Below are 14,856 nucleotides of genomic sequence, written 5' to 3'. Positions count from 1 at the left end.
AATTTCATTTAAAAAAATTAAAAATAAATAAAAATCAATACTGAAGGTAGTCAGCGTTCCCTTAAAATGATTACAGTCAAACATAAATGTCCCCATTCCCACAAAACTTATCCTCATTGTATCACCTTTCCTCCATCTAATTCCATCCCCCAAGTCATCCCATAAGACTCCCAATACCTCATTTCACGAGATCATTTGATTCCCTTTTCATGGGTAGTCTGAGGTTTTTTTATTATGTTTTGGAGTTTTGTGCCTATCCTTTAAATATTGGTGTTCTTCTCTCATCTTTTCAACAGACTATTAACTCAATGAAAATAGAGTCTATTCTTTCCCATATTGTACTTAATAATTTAAATTTTAATGATGAAGTGTAATCGCAATAATTGATAACAGTCATTACAATATGCTAGTAATTGTGCTAAGGGCTTAAAAGGGATTTTTAAAATTTAATGCACGTAATGACCCTATGGGATGATATTAATGTTTCCACAAAGCCACAAGAGATCATTGAAAAGGCTAGGCAGCTAGTAACTAGCATAGTAGAATTTGACCTTGGCTAAGATGTTTTACTAACCCTACAATGGCCGTGAACAGTACTACCACACTTTACACAGACCAAGTACTTATTTAATATTTCTCGATTTTTATTAAAATAATAAAATAATATCCTGCAAATTTCAAAATTACACTTACATTTTCAATTGTGTAGTTAGGAGTCATACTTTGTTTCCCCAACTAGTACAGTCCACTCATCGTGGAGCCTCAATTTCACCAACAAAATAAATAAGATAATGTTTATATCTATATAATGTTTGATTATTTGATGATGGCAAAGTAACAAAATTTCAAGGATTTGTTGTTAATTTATTGAACTACACTTATAATTGCGTTTCACTATCTAAACAATTTAATTGTTGTGCTTTTGATAGAAACATTGCAAGGAGGAACAGTTATCCTTATGTGTCCACATGCGTGTGCACATGCATTTGTGCAAGGAAATGGTAACAGGAAGATGGCTGAAGGATGCACCTAGTAACAATGTCAAAACCCAATCATATATGCATCTTTTTTTGCAAATTTTGTTTTAATTTTTATTTTTGAGAGAGAGAGAGAGACAACGCATGAGTGGGGGAGGGGCAGAGATAGAGGGAGACACAGGATCCGAAGTAGGCTATAGGTTCTGAGCCATCAGCACAGAGCCGAATGTGGGGCTTGAACTCTGCGAGATCATGACCCTGAGCCGAAGTCGGATGCTCAACCAACTGAGCCACCCAGGTGTCCCTAGTCAGATATGCATCTTAAGTATTTAGAAGAAGAGCCCACTTTATGTGAGATGCATTTATCAGATGTCCGGGATGACTTCATGTTTACCATTTCAGACATTGAAGTCTGAGGGTCTGAATTTGAACCCCAGGTGTGTCTTTGACCGGCTATGATTTTAGGTAAGACACTTATCTTGCTGGAATTTAGGTTCTTCACCTATGAGTACAATTATTTTACCATACCTAAGTAACATGTATTCACTGTTATTATTATCATTTATTTATTCATTATTATTATTATTAGAAACTTTCTGATGCAATTTCTGAAGAAACTTGGAAATATCTATGGGACAAAGCATTCAGATCACAATCTTTAGAGTGAAGGCATTGACATTTAAGGATGAAACAAGACAAATAGCTCAATGAGCAAAACTCTGTGATAATGAAATTTCAGTTCCCGCTTCCAGCACTCGTCCATGGTGTTGACGTGTTCACGCATGTAGCCAGCTTGCTATAGCTGAATTGACTGTGTAAGATATTTGATGAAGATCATATACTTAGTGGGATTCAATGATTAAGTTGATATAAAATGTTACTTATATTTTCTCCAAGACTATTCCACACCTAAGAAAATGTCATATTTTTCTCAGGGATAACATTTGGAGGAGGGTGTAAAGGTGGCATATTTAATAGATATGGAAACACCATCCCCAGCTTGGAGATATTGAGTTATACATTCTCTGACTCTTGGGTTAAAGCTGTAATTTTTTCAAAACTCCTTCACCACTGTGACAGACATAATTCCAAAATGCCCCTCAGGATCTCCTGCCCTATCCCCTGGGATTATAAATGTGGTGATACGGCACAGATTAAATGTTAAATGTTGAATTACATGTCAAAAGGGATTTCAAAAATGTAATTAAGGTTATTGATAAGTTGACTCTTAGTTATATGTTTGGATCTTATCTAATCCCTCAAGTTCTTTACAAACAGAGAATTTTTCCTGACTGGCAACGGAAGAGTAAGTTAAAAAGATTCAAAGTACAATCGGAAAAAAATGCACCATTCCTGGCTTTGAAGACAGAGGGAGCACATGCAGAGACCTCTGGAAACTGAGAGTCACCCCCCACCCCCACCCCCGCCCTGACTGCAAGCTAGGAAATTTCTGGACACCAGAGACTCCATTTTGAAGTTCCATTTTCCTTTCTAACTAATTAACTCTTAAACTGGGCCATCGCAGTCATTGTTTTACATGTAATTGCTCGTAAAATCCAACAAAACAACTGTCACTCAAACTATAAAACTGTTGGCAAGAAGTTTATGAGAACAGGAAAATTAACTACAGCATGGCGGGAATAGTTTTGTTTGACACCATCAGTAGAATCATCAATTAGATAGTAATCAAAAGCTGTTCCACCTCAGCATCATTTTTTTCCCTCCTGTTTTTTTAATCTAAATCATGTGATTAGTCCCTCCTTCTTTCTCATAAAAACCTCTTGCTTCCCCCCTCCCCCACTTTTCCTGGTTCCACCAAAATCTGTACTCCCCAAATTGCAATTCTGAGACCTCAAATAAAGGCCTGTGTACTTTTTCAGGTGTCCTACTCTTCTCACTTGCAACAATAATGAGGGGACCTTGACAAGACAAGGTCTATTGCTCACAAGTCACAGAGGGTACATCACATACCTGCATGATGGTGAAAAGAGAGGACAAAATAGGCAGAGAGGGAAAGGGTAGGACTTGAGGTCCCTGGGTGGGGAAAAATACATATTTGGGAACAATGCTGGGAGCCTCTGACCACAGCCAACTCCCTTGAGCACAAGGTTCCTCTTTAAAATGTAAGACACCACCAACTCCCACTCAGGTTTCCCTCAGGAATTTGACAAAAGACCTAACTAAAAATGAGTAGTAGACAATAAAATGTAAGACCCACAAGGAATGATATGGCCCTAGACCACCCCTTGTACAATGGAAACGAGCCAATCAAAATGGGATAACGAGACATTTAGAGTTACCTAGACAATAGGGGCAGGACCTGAGAGGAAACAAAGGAGAATGAAGCAGGGGTCTGGGCGGGGGAGAGGGGGACTGAAAAGTTGTAAAACAAAGACCCTTGCCTATAGTCGCAAGCATTCACTTTCAGATGTCCCTCTCTGCAAAGAGAGTGTTCATACTATTCTTCCTTTCTCATCTTATACTCTAATAAACTTTTGCCTGCTGCTCATTTTCATTCTTCGAAGCAGCAAGACAACGAATCCTGGGTACCGAGATAAAAAATCCTGCAACACCTGGGGCCACACAGTTTGGTTACAGGTACAGAGACAGAGAGAGAGGCAGAAAGAGCTTGCTACTCTGAGGTTCTGCCTTTACTGGGGTCAAGAGTGGAGTACCCAGGGTTTGGAGGTGCACTACTGGTGAATTTAAAACATGAGTGGAAATTTTTTTTTAATTAATTAATTAAATTTAAAAAGGTTGCCTGGTTGGCTCAGTCAATTGAACGTCCAACTCTCGATTTCTGCTCAGGTCACGATCCCAGGATTGTGGGTAGAGCCCAGTGTTATAGGCTCTGCACTGAGCACGGAACCTGCTTGAGCTTTTCTCTTTCCCTCTGCCTTTGCCCCCTCCTCCATTTGTGCAAGCTCTTTCTCTCTCTAAAAATAAATAAAACATAAGAGTAGGATTAAAGTATGGGAAGGAAAACACAGGGCCACTCAAATGGTCAGTTATAAGCCACACAGGGCTTTCCAAAGGAGGAGTTCATAGGCCAGGCAGCCTGGCTCTCCACCTCGTTGTGTAGTTGGTGGGCATTGTGTTCATTTCAGATGGGATGTCTTCGAAATGGATGTCTCAGCAATCAAAGCTTAATATCATCATAATCAAAAAAGCCAATTGTCAGGCACTTACACTACTTCGAACTAAGGTAACACTCTGAGGTACTGGGGATGAAGACTCCAACATAACTTCTTCTTGTAGGACACATTATGCTTGTTTTGCCGTTCGGTTATCACAAACCACAGTTTTGAGTCGCTATGAACAGCTGTGTACAAGTTTGTGTGTCAACATAGGTTTTCATTTCTCTGAGATAAATGCCCCGAAGTACAGTGGATAGATTGTATGTAAAATTTTAGTTAACGTACAGTGCAATATTAGGTGGCAAGCTGCATCGAGAACAGTGTATTATCACTGAAGGGAAGTTATACCATTCTGCAACGCATGTGGAGAGGTGCTTAAGAGCACTTGTAATAAAGATGCTTCTAAGAATGCTAAAAGCACAAACATAAAAATCACACACACATACATACATACATACCCTATGCTCAACCCTCAGTTGCCATGTCCAGCTGCAATCCTTTTAGTTGGACTTAGTTTATCTCCAGTTGAATATGGACGCACTGATGACTTCCCGATGGTATACTTTTCCACCCAGAAACTTGGGATCTAATTTCTTCATGCAATTTACATTAGGGCCTCCTGAATAAGAACTGAGTTTCCATCATATTCACCCCTCAACTAGCACACCCAAGACTAATGCAAACTTTGAGGATATGCCAATACCTAAGATTTAAAACATAAATAGATAAAAGGTAAGTCTTTTATGCTTTTAGAAGCTACATCTTATAGTTCTTTTCCACAGACCAAACAAATAAATTCCATGAGTAAAACAAACAACATAGTTATTTGACGAGGCATCTCCAATGATGTGGGTCTGCAGGAAAAAAAAAAAACCCATCAGGATAGACCTCAACTCCAGACTTCTGCTTCACCGCTCTTAGATAACATTTCCCCATCATGAAGTGCTCCCGTAGGTCACACGTGTACATAGAGACCATAGAAGCTTATAATGCCCTCATGTATGACATGTCCTTCCAGAGCAAGACTGGATTTTCCTGCTTGGACTTCCCTGTGACTTGCATCTGGTTAGATGTTTGGAAGCAATGAGGACTATAAAAGGAAGCTCAAGAGGAAACCAAATATCATTTTTTGACAACTTGTACAGATGAGATCATCACAAGGTGTCTAGGCTAGAGAAGAGTGTCGTTTCTCCTCTTTTGAGGGAGACAGGGCTACTTGTGACAACCAAGAGGATGAAAGATAATCTATGCCTTCATAGTTCTCACTCTTTCCCCACAAAAATGTGTCTACTTTCGATGTCAGAGTCCCACTCTTTCCCCATAAGAACACTGACTTAAAAAAATATCCTGGTGAGGTTGCACACTCTGTCAGCTTTGCAATTCCACCATCTTTAAAACAAAATTCGAATTGGAATTAGATCATACACTCTGTTGGCAAGAGATGTGGTGATGGTAGCCACGGGAGCTCCATATTAGAAGCATGTCCAGAAGACATGTTGGATAGAGTGTCTCTGGGGAGGCACCTAAATTGGATCCAACATACACCCCTTTTCATATTTTCCTTGCCTTGAAATAGAACAGGACTTTAACTAAAACTCTGCCAACTAGAATCTACTCATGTGTAAACCTTCCAAGAGCAAAATCAGCAGCTGCGATCAATGATAAACTGCTTGAGATGGATAAACTCTGGATCTGAAAAATAAAAGTGATGTATATACGCCACTAGTGTTCATTGTGGAATTCACAGAGGGAATTCCATTCCCACACAGAGAAATAAAGAACTTTTTTTCAAGCCAAGAAGTTCTTTTTTTTATTGTTTTTTTTTTTTCATTTTAATTAGGTTCCACACCCAGGATGGGGCTTAAACTTACAAGTCAGATATCAAGAGTCACATGTTCTACTGACTGAGTCAGCCAGGTACCCCTCAAGCTAAGTAGTTCTAACATTCCTGGTGCAACAAATTGAATACAAATTCAGTAATTTTAACATAATTTAGTAGTTTATAAATAAAAATATGTTTGAAATAAACAATAATACTCATGTTAAATTTTCTATATGGATAAAAATACAAATAAGAAAACAGGTTGAAATTGGAAAGATTCTTAGTGATCATATACTTCGATAGTGCAATGTTGTCAGATGGTGACAAAAGTGACTGATGGTAATATCCCTCTCTACTGCATACAGTTTTCACCCAAAAATCTCAGTCCCTCTAAATTACCATCATTTTTGGATTATATTAAAACTCACTAAAATAATTCATATCTGTGATGTAGCTATATCTGTCTCAAAGCCTAAAGAGACTCATCTGAGTTATGACATTCTTTCTTTATCAGTTATTATATTCAGATTCCCTATTTCAACCATCAACTGCTTGTACACTTTACTTCTAGCCCACATGAATATATCTACTTAATTTGGGACACCTAAGCTACGACCATAATACCTTAGCAGTATAAAGAATTATTATAATTTGTATGACTCAAGAAAAACTTAATGCTTCTATAAATCAGAAGGGACAATTTTAGAAGCAAAAAGTTTTTACAAAAAGAATAATAATCTGAGTACAACCCCAACAATCAGAACCTTCCTAAGGTGAAAAGATTCCTTCAGAAGGGTGAATGTTCACACTGTGTTCTGTCACTGTTCTAGAAGGATCTAGATAAATAGGAGAAGAATTCAAAGTATAACCCCCCAAAATAGAAGGGAGATTACCCTAGATTATAGATTATCCCTTAAAACACAAAGATTTTATTATTATTTGAATCTGGTGCTTTCTGCTTAGTCATGAAGAACAAACAAGTTTAAGGTCTATGATCAGAAATTATGCGATTCAACAGTTTAATTAAGAGAGCCAATTGAAACAGAAAAAACCTTCCAGGCTGTGGTTATAAGCATATAAAAGTGTAACTATAAACAGAAGTCAACATGAAGAAGGGCATGGAAAGCACCATATCAAGATTACAGTGATACTAGGCAGTCAAGAAGGCAGAGGCACAGCTGAACATCTAAGGCACGAGTCTTTCCACGGTTGTTTGTACCTGGTGCTGTCTCTTCCTCTCCATGAAACTGACTCAACACTAACCAGTGTTTATTTTCATTCCTGAAGGAATTAATTCTCATACCTCCTGATTATGGTAACATCACAATAAAAAGATAACATTCTCTGTAGACTTCTAGGCAAATCCAGACTATGAAGAAAATTTTGAAGATCCCATTCATCTTTTGTCATCTAAGATTAACTTCTTCTTCCATAACTTCCTCATGGCGTTTTTCACTTCTGCATTCCTCAGCGTGTAAATCAGAGGATTGATCAAAGGTGTTCCAAGTGTATAAAATACAGCTATCATCTTATCCATGGGGAAGGTGGTTGCAGGGCGTGTGTATATAAATATGCAAGGACCGAAGAACAAGATGACCACAATGATGTGGGAGACACAGGTGGAGAGGGCTTTTCTCCTCCCTTCAGCACTGTGGTTTCTCAGAGAATACAAGATATTAACATAGGAGCACATCAGCATGACAAAACTCAGGGTACAAATGGCCCCGCTATTGGACACCAAGAGTAGATTGATTACGTAAGTGTCTGTACAGGCGAGTCGCAACAATGGCTGCAAGTCACAAAAATAGTGATCGATCACATTGGGACCACAGAAGGGTAAACTCAAGGCCAGAAAAATCTGAGCTAAAGAATGTACACAGGACCCCACCCAGGCCATAGCCACCAGCACAGCACAGACCCGTTGACTCATGATGGTTGTGTAGTGCAGGGGCTTACAGATGGCCACATAGCGGTCAGCGGCCATGAGGATAAGAATGAAGATCTCCAGGCAGCCAAAGAAATGGAATGAGAAGACCTGTATCATGCACTCACTGAAAGAGATAGTGCTCTTCTTCAAAAAGGCATCCACAATCATTCTAGGGGCTACGGAACTACAGAAACAGGTGTCAGATAAGGACAAGTGGAAAAGGAAAAAGTACATTGGACTCCCGAGGGCCCGGCTGGTCTTGATAGTAGTAATGATCAGAAAGTTACCCAGCAATGTCCCCAAATAGAAAAGCAAGAAAGTGACAAACACTATTTTCTTCCTAACAGGATCCTGGGTCAACCCAAGGAGAATGAACTCTGTCACATTATTATTCAGCCGCATGATTTCGCAAACGAGGAGAAGGCTGAGTGGGAAGTGGTTGATCTACAAAAAAATAAAAGAATTAATTCATGGTGTGACGTGTGATTTTATGGACTATTTTAAGAAAAATAAGTATTCTTCATCATGAATATTTTAGGGGTCGCTTCTTATAAGTCACTTCAACACTTTGTTCCTCAATTTATAATGAGAACTTCATAGGGTCATTTTAAGTCTCAAACAAGCTTGTTAAAGGTACACAAGCTTGTATACAAGCTTGAATCTAACTAAGGATACAATCCTTTAGATACAATCCTTTGTAGAATTTAAATGATTCTGTGTAATTTGGACAATTCAATGAATACAACGTGAAAAGACATGGGTCAATTTTATTAACTTCATTATTTTTTCATATTTAATGAATCTTCAAGCACACGTTTTGATGGTGTATTACCTGGCATTTTGGATATATTTGACTGCTGCTGAGGTTACAAATATAAAATCATAATATAAATATAAAATCACAACCCACTTTCATACCATAAAGAACATCTTTATGCAACTATTTATCACCATATATTTGTTATACATATTTATATAAATGTATAATTTTATAAATATGTAATATGTTATCCTTCACTGAATTTCTCCCAGGTATTACAACTTGAAAAGAGGAACAGGAAATACTTATAGCCTCTAAATAATATGCTATTACCATAAAACACCCTTACAATATTTAGTACTTTGCACACACTAATGCAGACAAGTGATAAAATGGTCTTTGATAGTAAATAATCACTTAAATATCTGCATTTCTATTTCCTCCCCTCCCTCCCACTTCTGAAAAGCATCTGTTAGAGGACCCCAAGTCCCCGAGGTTACATATAAATGAAAGGGGGTATTGTTCCTCAATAGCTCATGCTTACAATAATCCAAATTTAGCTTAAGCACTTTGGATTCTGAGATCTTTTGAAAAGATGTCACCAGGCAGTTCATGTAGGACCAGATCATGACTGTAAACCCCAGTAGAGTCTGTACTATCCAGGTACTGAAAATCTGATGTCTTTTAAACAGAGTGCAGACTCTGAAGAGGGAGAGAGATATAGACAAGAGAAATAGTAAATAAATAATAACTGACTTCATTCAATTTGTTTTCTGTCCTGGAAAAGTCAATGATCATTCAGCTTTGAAATTTCATTCCATTGAAATGAAGATTTCTTTTTTCAAATCTGGAAAAAAAAAAAAGATTACCATTGGCTTCACTTCCAAGAACAAAATCTTTTCTTTAGCTCTTTCCCGTCAAGATACTTTTGAAAGGGACACTACATGCAAGTAAAAATATAAACTTAAATGTGATGTATTTAAATAGAATTTGGAAGACCTATTTATCCCATTGTGTTCCTCCTCAAACTCATCCATACCTTCAATACTCTCTGTCTTGAAAGTTGTGAGCTTCCAAAGCACAGATAGACTAAATAGAAAATTTCCTTTATATACACACGTGGACATGTATTTTTAAGATAAATTAAGAATCAGAGGGCCACCTGGATGGCTCAGCTGGTTAAGCATCTGACTCTTGATTTCTGCTCAAGTCATGATCCTAGAGTCCAGGGATCGATCCCTGTGACAAACTCCTCAATGAGTATGAAGATTCTCTCTCTCTCCTCTGCCCCTCCTCCACTTGCATGCTCTCGTTCTCTCTCTCTCTCTCTCTCGCTCTCTCTCTCTCTCGCTCTCGCTCTCGCTCTCTCTCTCTCAATAAAAAAAATTGAAAAGAATTATAAATGCAAATGGTTTCATTAACTTGTTAATAACTGTGAGTTCTAATCAAATATTTAATCAAGAGTTTAATCAATAATCTCCTTCCTTCCTGGAATATCATTTCATTTCTAGCTACTTCAATTGTCTCAAAACTTCAGGACTCAAATGCTAAGTAATATCCTCTGAAGGCCTTTAGTAATTATTTTGTGATAAGATAAATTATTACTCCTTTTCTCTAAGGACACCCTTTATAGCTTTTCTTATAATGTTACATACCATGCTTAAATTCTGTTACATGAGTGCTCTCTTTAGCTTCTTTCTTGGAATAAGAATCTGAAAACTATTCTCAGGAATTTATTCTGCACAGTTCCAAACCCAGTCACTTGTACCGTGTCCATAGTTAGTATTTTTAAATTAAAATTTCTCAATTAACTCTTAAATTATAATATTTATCTGATTATTTTGCACTATTCTGATCACAAAACATATTCACACCATTAATCTGCTGTGGCCTTGTCTCTGTTATGTGTGGTAGACAGACAGATATGTTCTCAATTTATACATCCATGAAGAAAGCTGAGATCAATTTTTTAAAAAATTAGTAAGTGTGGATTAGGAGATATACTCTGAAGAGCACCACACACCCACATAAGATTTCGAGAGCCTGACATCCATAAAAATGACTATGGATCTTAAACATTCACCTTTTCACATGAACCCTTATCCCACGAAGCCTTCAAGGAGAGCCGTACATTTTTCATATCTTCCTGCAATTGGTGCATGTTTTTGTCCATGTTTTTGTGGACGACCATATCTCCATTTTTTCCCAAGCCATATTAACACCCTTCATCCATTTCTCCAAGGAATCTGACACAAAAACGGGGGTTGCAATGATGTGGAGACAAAATGGCACTAGTAAGATAGCACATCTTCTAATAACTACTGTACTTACCTCAATTTTTCAAACAAGTTTAGCCAACTTTAGAATGGCTACATTTGTCAGAACAGTAATGAACAAACTACATCTTGGATTTGGAGATGACAGAGGAGAGCTGAAAGGCACACAGAAAAAAAAATGGAGAAGAAAGGAGAGTGGAATATGGACTGTCAGGTGGATCATTCTACACTAAAAATCTGTTTTACTGCAGCATCCATGGTGAGAACCATTGCTTTCCTTGAGGTCTTTCTTCAACTACCCAACCCTCCCTGATTGGATTACACTAGACTTCTATCTTTGGGAGAATCTTTACACTCCTTTCTATGCAAAATCCACCATTTTCTGTGGGAAGGTTAACAGGTTGTCCCCATATTCTTTATCCTTTAAGTTCCCAAACTGAAGAAGGATAAAATGAAACCCTCCCACATATATGGTGCACCTTTCATCATACCATTTTGCGTGTAGCAAGTTAAACTCTTACCATCTCATTTTGGAAACACACACAGAGTAATCATTCTATACTGTGATGTACGAGTGTCTATTGAAAACCGTCACCTGGAGATGGGAAAGCAGCATTCTCCAGAAGCTGTCAGGGTCACTGTCGTTACTGACCTTTCCTCTAGTTTCTCACCAGGCGTACATAAGGTCTTCACACTTTAAAATCCATCCCGAGGACTTATCCTACTCAGCTACCTTACGTGAAAAGCACTTGTGAACTTTTCTACATTCTGCCATCTCAAGAAACTCTTAAGACATGAAATTAATCCTTCTATCCCTACACAGAAATGAAAAGCCACACATAGGTTTTCACATACCTGGTACTCATAAAATATTTGTTGAGTGTCAAGATGGTTTTATTCCAAAGCTTCTTTTTATTTTTATTTATTTGCTATATTAAGAGTAAATTTTGAAAAAAAAATCTTTCTTTTTTCATGTTCCTTTTTTGGAGGAAGTGGGAGCAATAGCCACAAGATGTATGGAAATATATTTTTTAAACATGTTGGATTATTCTATAACTATGCTTCTTTGAGTATAAATATATAAGTAATCTGTCCCTTATCTGTCAGAACACTGAAAATTATTAGTGTCAAATATTTCCATCCCTATTTGAAAACAGCCTTCCCATAGAACATTGAAAAAAGATGCCCTTTCTGCATCCCAGAAGGAATATTTTAAGACATAAAGATATAAAATATTAGCACCCTAGAGAATACTATTCCCTAAAGTTTTCCTTTCTTTGTTAATCAGAAACATCCCAGATGTTGTAATACATTTAACTTTTGGTTCATCCATTTAGTCCATAGAAGAATAAGTTAACCCTCCCCAGACTCAGGAACCAAATACAGACAAGGATTTGGTGGTATCAGATGCCTCGGGCTAACCAAAGATATAGAGAAAAAAATAGGAAAATACAAATTAATGGTGCTAAACAATAGGAAGAAGAGAAAACAGTGTCCTTAGCAAAAGAGAATGTGGGTCTCCAAGAAACTACTCTAATCCCACTCAGTGCTCTTACTTACCTTTCTGTGCTTTAGCAGACAAGCTTTTCTAGCCCTTGCAATTTATTTGCAAGTACAATCCAGGGAAGGAAATATGGTGTCCTGAAACCAAAGGTTCTGTTCTGTGTGTTATAGCCATCCCCCAACAAAAAACCACAGATTTGTAGCAAATGATCTGAAGATTAGTATGTATACTGAATAGATATCTCATGTTTTTCAAATTCATTTCCATTGGTTTTGCTAACCAATTGTTAGTAAAAAGACACTTATAAAGTTAGTTCATTTTATTCGAATAATTTTACTTCACCAAATATATATTGAATGTCTTTTATACACTATCTTTTTGTGACTTTACATAAGTTGTATCTTTTCATTTACCCAACTAAGTAGGTATTAACAATGACATTTTGTATGGAAAAACAAAACAAAACTAAAACTCATGGAAGTTAAGCAGTTTGTCAGGTTACAAATTTAGTAATTCAAGGTAGAGATCTCTTTTAATGACTCTCTTTTGTCATAGTTTTCCTCATTCCACACATTTTCCTGACACCAGCCAAATCAAAAACCAGGAAGTATTAGAAAGCGATGATAAGGGAAATTTCTAGTGGCTAACAATGATATCTCAGGTTGAGGCATTTAGAATTAATAATAAAATAACGAGAATAGCTTGATATACAGGTGGCCATACAATATACAAATGAAAATGCTCAGTAGGCACTTGGATATTTTTTTTAAGTATGAATTTCAAGTTAGGACTGTAGAAGTAGATTTTGGTGTTATTACCATTAAATGATAATTTAAATCAAGAGATTGGATGAGGTCACACCCTCCCCCCACCCCACCGCGCAAAAACAAAAACAAACAAACAAAAAAAACAGGTAGATGCTTTGGAGAAGTGATCCAGTTACAAAATGAAGGGTTATATCAACACTTAAAAGAATACCTGAAAATTCTGATTGAAATGATCAGTTACTGAGAAATTAAAAATCGGAAAATTTTGCATGAGAACTAGAAACCAAGAAAGAATTCCTATTTTATTCCTCAAATTCTTCACAAGTTCCATAAACTTTATTTTTGTAATTGTTTTCTTAAAGTAGGCTCTACACCCAACATGGGGCTTGAACTCATGACCCTGAGATCATGAGTTGGATGTTCTACCAACTGCGCCAGCCAAACACCCAAATTCCATAAAGTATATACTCATTGAGGGTGGGGATTACAACTATCTTGTTCTCCACCAAATCTACTAATAAACATTTATAAAGAGAAGTTCATAGTAGGCTTTAAATACTAATGAATGAATGAATGAATGAATGAAACAAATAAACCAAATTGAAAAAAGAATTTGGGTGATAATTTATAATTACTTCTTCTGGGGGTTCCTGGATGGCTTACTTGGTTAAGCATCTGACTTCGGTTCAGGTCATGATCTCATGGTTCGTGAGTTCGAGCCCCGCATCAGGGCCTGTGCTGACAGCTCAGAGCCTGGAGCCTGCCTCAGATCCTGTGTCTCCCTCTCTCTCTGCCTCTCCCCTGCTCATGCTCTGTCTCTCAAAAATAAATGAATGTTATAATTACTTCTTCTGAAAAATTACCTATATGGTGGTAGGTGAAATAAGTTGAAGAGATTCTTTCTGAACTACCATAAAACTATTAATTTGGAAGGACAGCAGATAGAAGTGAGGTCAGGTCTTGAGACACAACAAATACTTCCCTAGGAGTCCCTCCACTGATGTGCCTCAGTAGCACTTAGAATCAAGAGCACTGAGACATTGAACCCAACTAAGCATGAAATGGGACTTTGAAAGCATCAGGTTGTCCTCATAATGGAGTGTGACACTTATCATGATGGGATATGGAGTGTAGCATCAATAAGATAGACCTTTGGTGGACATCTGCTGCTTTGCTGAAATATATGTAACACTTCTGCAGATACACCTTGCCTGCCTCATAAAGATGTGCTATAAAAACTGTCTTAGTGGGTCCTGATGGATTCTTCCTGACAAAACTCCATTTTCCTTCTTTGAATGAACCTTGATTTTCCTCTGAGGACCCACTCAGTATAAGAGTTACGAATAGTGTTATTCCCCAAGGTAAGGAATATGGCTCCTATGTGGTCAATGAGAAAGCATTTCCCCCTGTTGTAGTAACTGGGACAGGGATCTATTAGCAAATGAGAGGACTCAAAAATTTTGTTCAGACTATTGAGAAAAGTCATTTTTTTTCCCTAATAGTTTCTGGAGTAGAGACCCAGAGTTCTTGCCTATGATCTTGTCATAAGTGGAAAGAGCCTGATGGAAAATGGAGCCAACACATAAGCAAGCAAAGTCAACAGATAAGCAGAAGAAACCCATCCCTATCATAAAATTTCAACTAGAATTTACCCATTTCCAAACTATTTTACCATCTTTTATTTTA

The 14,856-nt window shown here is 37.4% G+C and overlaps 1 protein-coding gene and 1 non-coding gene across 3 annotated transcripts; both read right to left on the bottom strand.

The window, feature by feature from the left end:
- Positions 1-4,624: 4,624 nt before the first annotated feature.
- Positions 4,625-8,265, bottom strand: LOC122482730 (olfactory receptor 4C16-like). 2 transcript variants are annotated; one of them, XM_043579029.1, is made up of 2 exons: positions 7,367-8,265; positions 4,625-4,646 (listed from the first exon to the last, which is right to left on the bottom strand). In XM_043579029.1, the coding sequence occupies exons 1-2, from the start codon at positions 8,263-8,265 to the stop codon at positions 4,625-4,627; spliced, it is 921 nt and encodes a 306-aa protein (XP_043434964.1). The 2 variants fall into 2 exon arrangements, with proteins under 2 accessions (XP_043434964.1, XP_043434963.1); XM_043579028.1 differs by lacking the exon at positions 4,625-4,646 and having other exon boundaries at positions 7,333-8,265.
- On the bottom strand, positions 4,871-5,008 carry LOC122484594. Its single transcript, XR_006297650.1, has one exon. It is a non-coding gene; the product is annotated as a small nucleolar RNA SNORA18 (small nucleolar RNA).
- Positions 8,266-14,856: the final 6,591 nt, after the last annotated feature.

Source organism: Prionailurus bengalensis, chromosome D1, assembly GCF_016509475.1.
Source record: "Prionailurus bengalensis isolate Pbe53 chromosome D1, Fcat_Pben_1.1_paternal_pri, whole genome shotgun sequence".
Taxonomy (NCBI): Eukaryota; Metazoa; Chordata; class Mammalia; order Carnivora; family Felidae; genus Prionailurus; species Prionailurus bengalensis.
The sequence above is the reverse complement of the archived record's forward strand: the minus strand, read 5'-3'. Positions and strand labels throughout refer to the sequence as shown.

Coding starts and splice junctions, on each gene's coding strand:
- LOC122482730 (XM_043579028.1), bottom strand. CDS start 8,265: ATGCGGCTGAATAATAATGTGACAGAGTTCATTCTCCTTGGGTTGACC.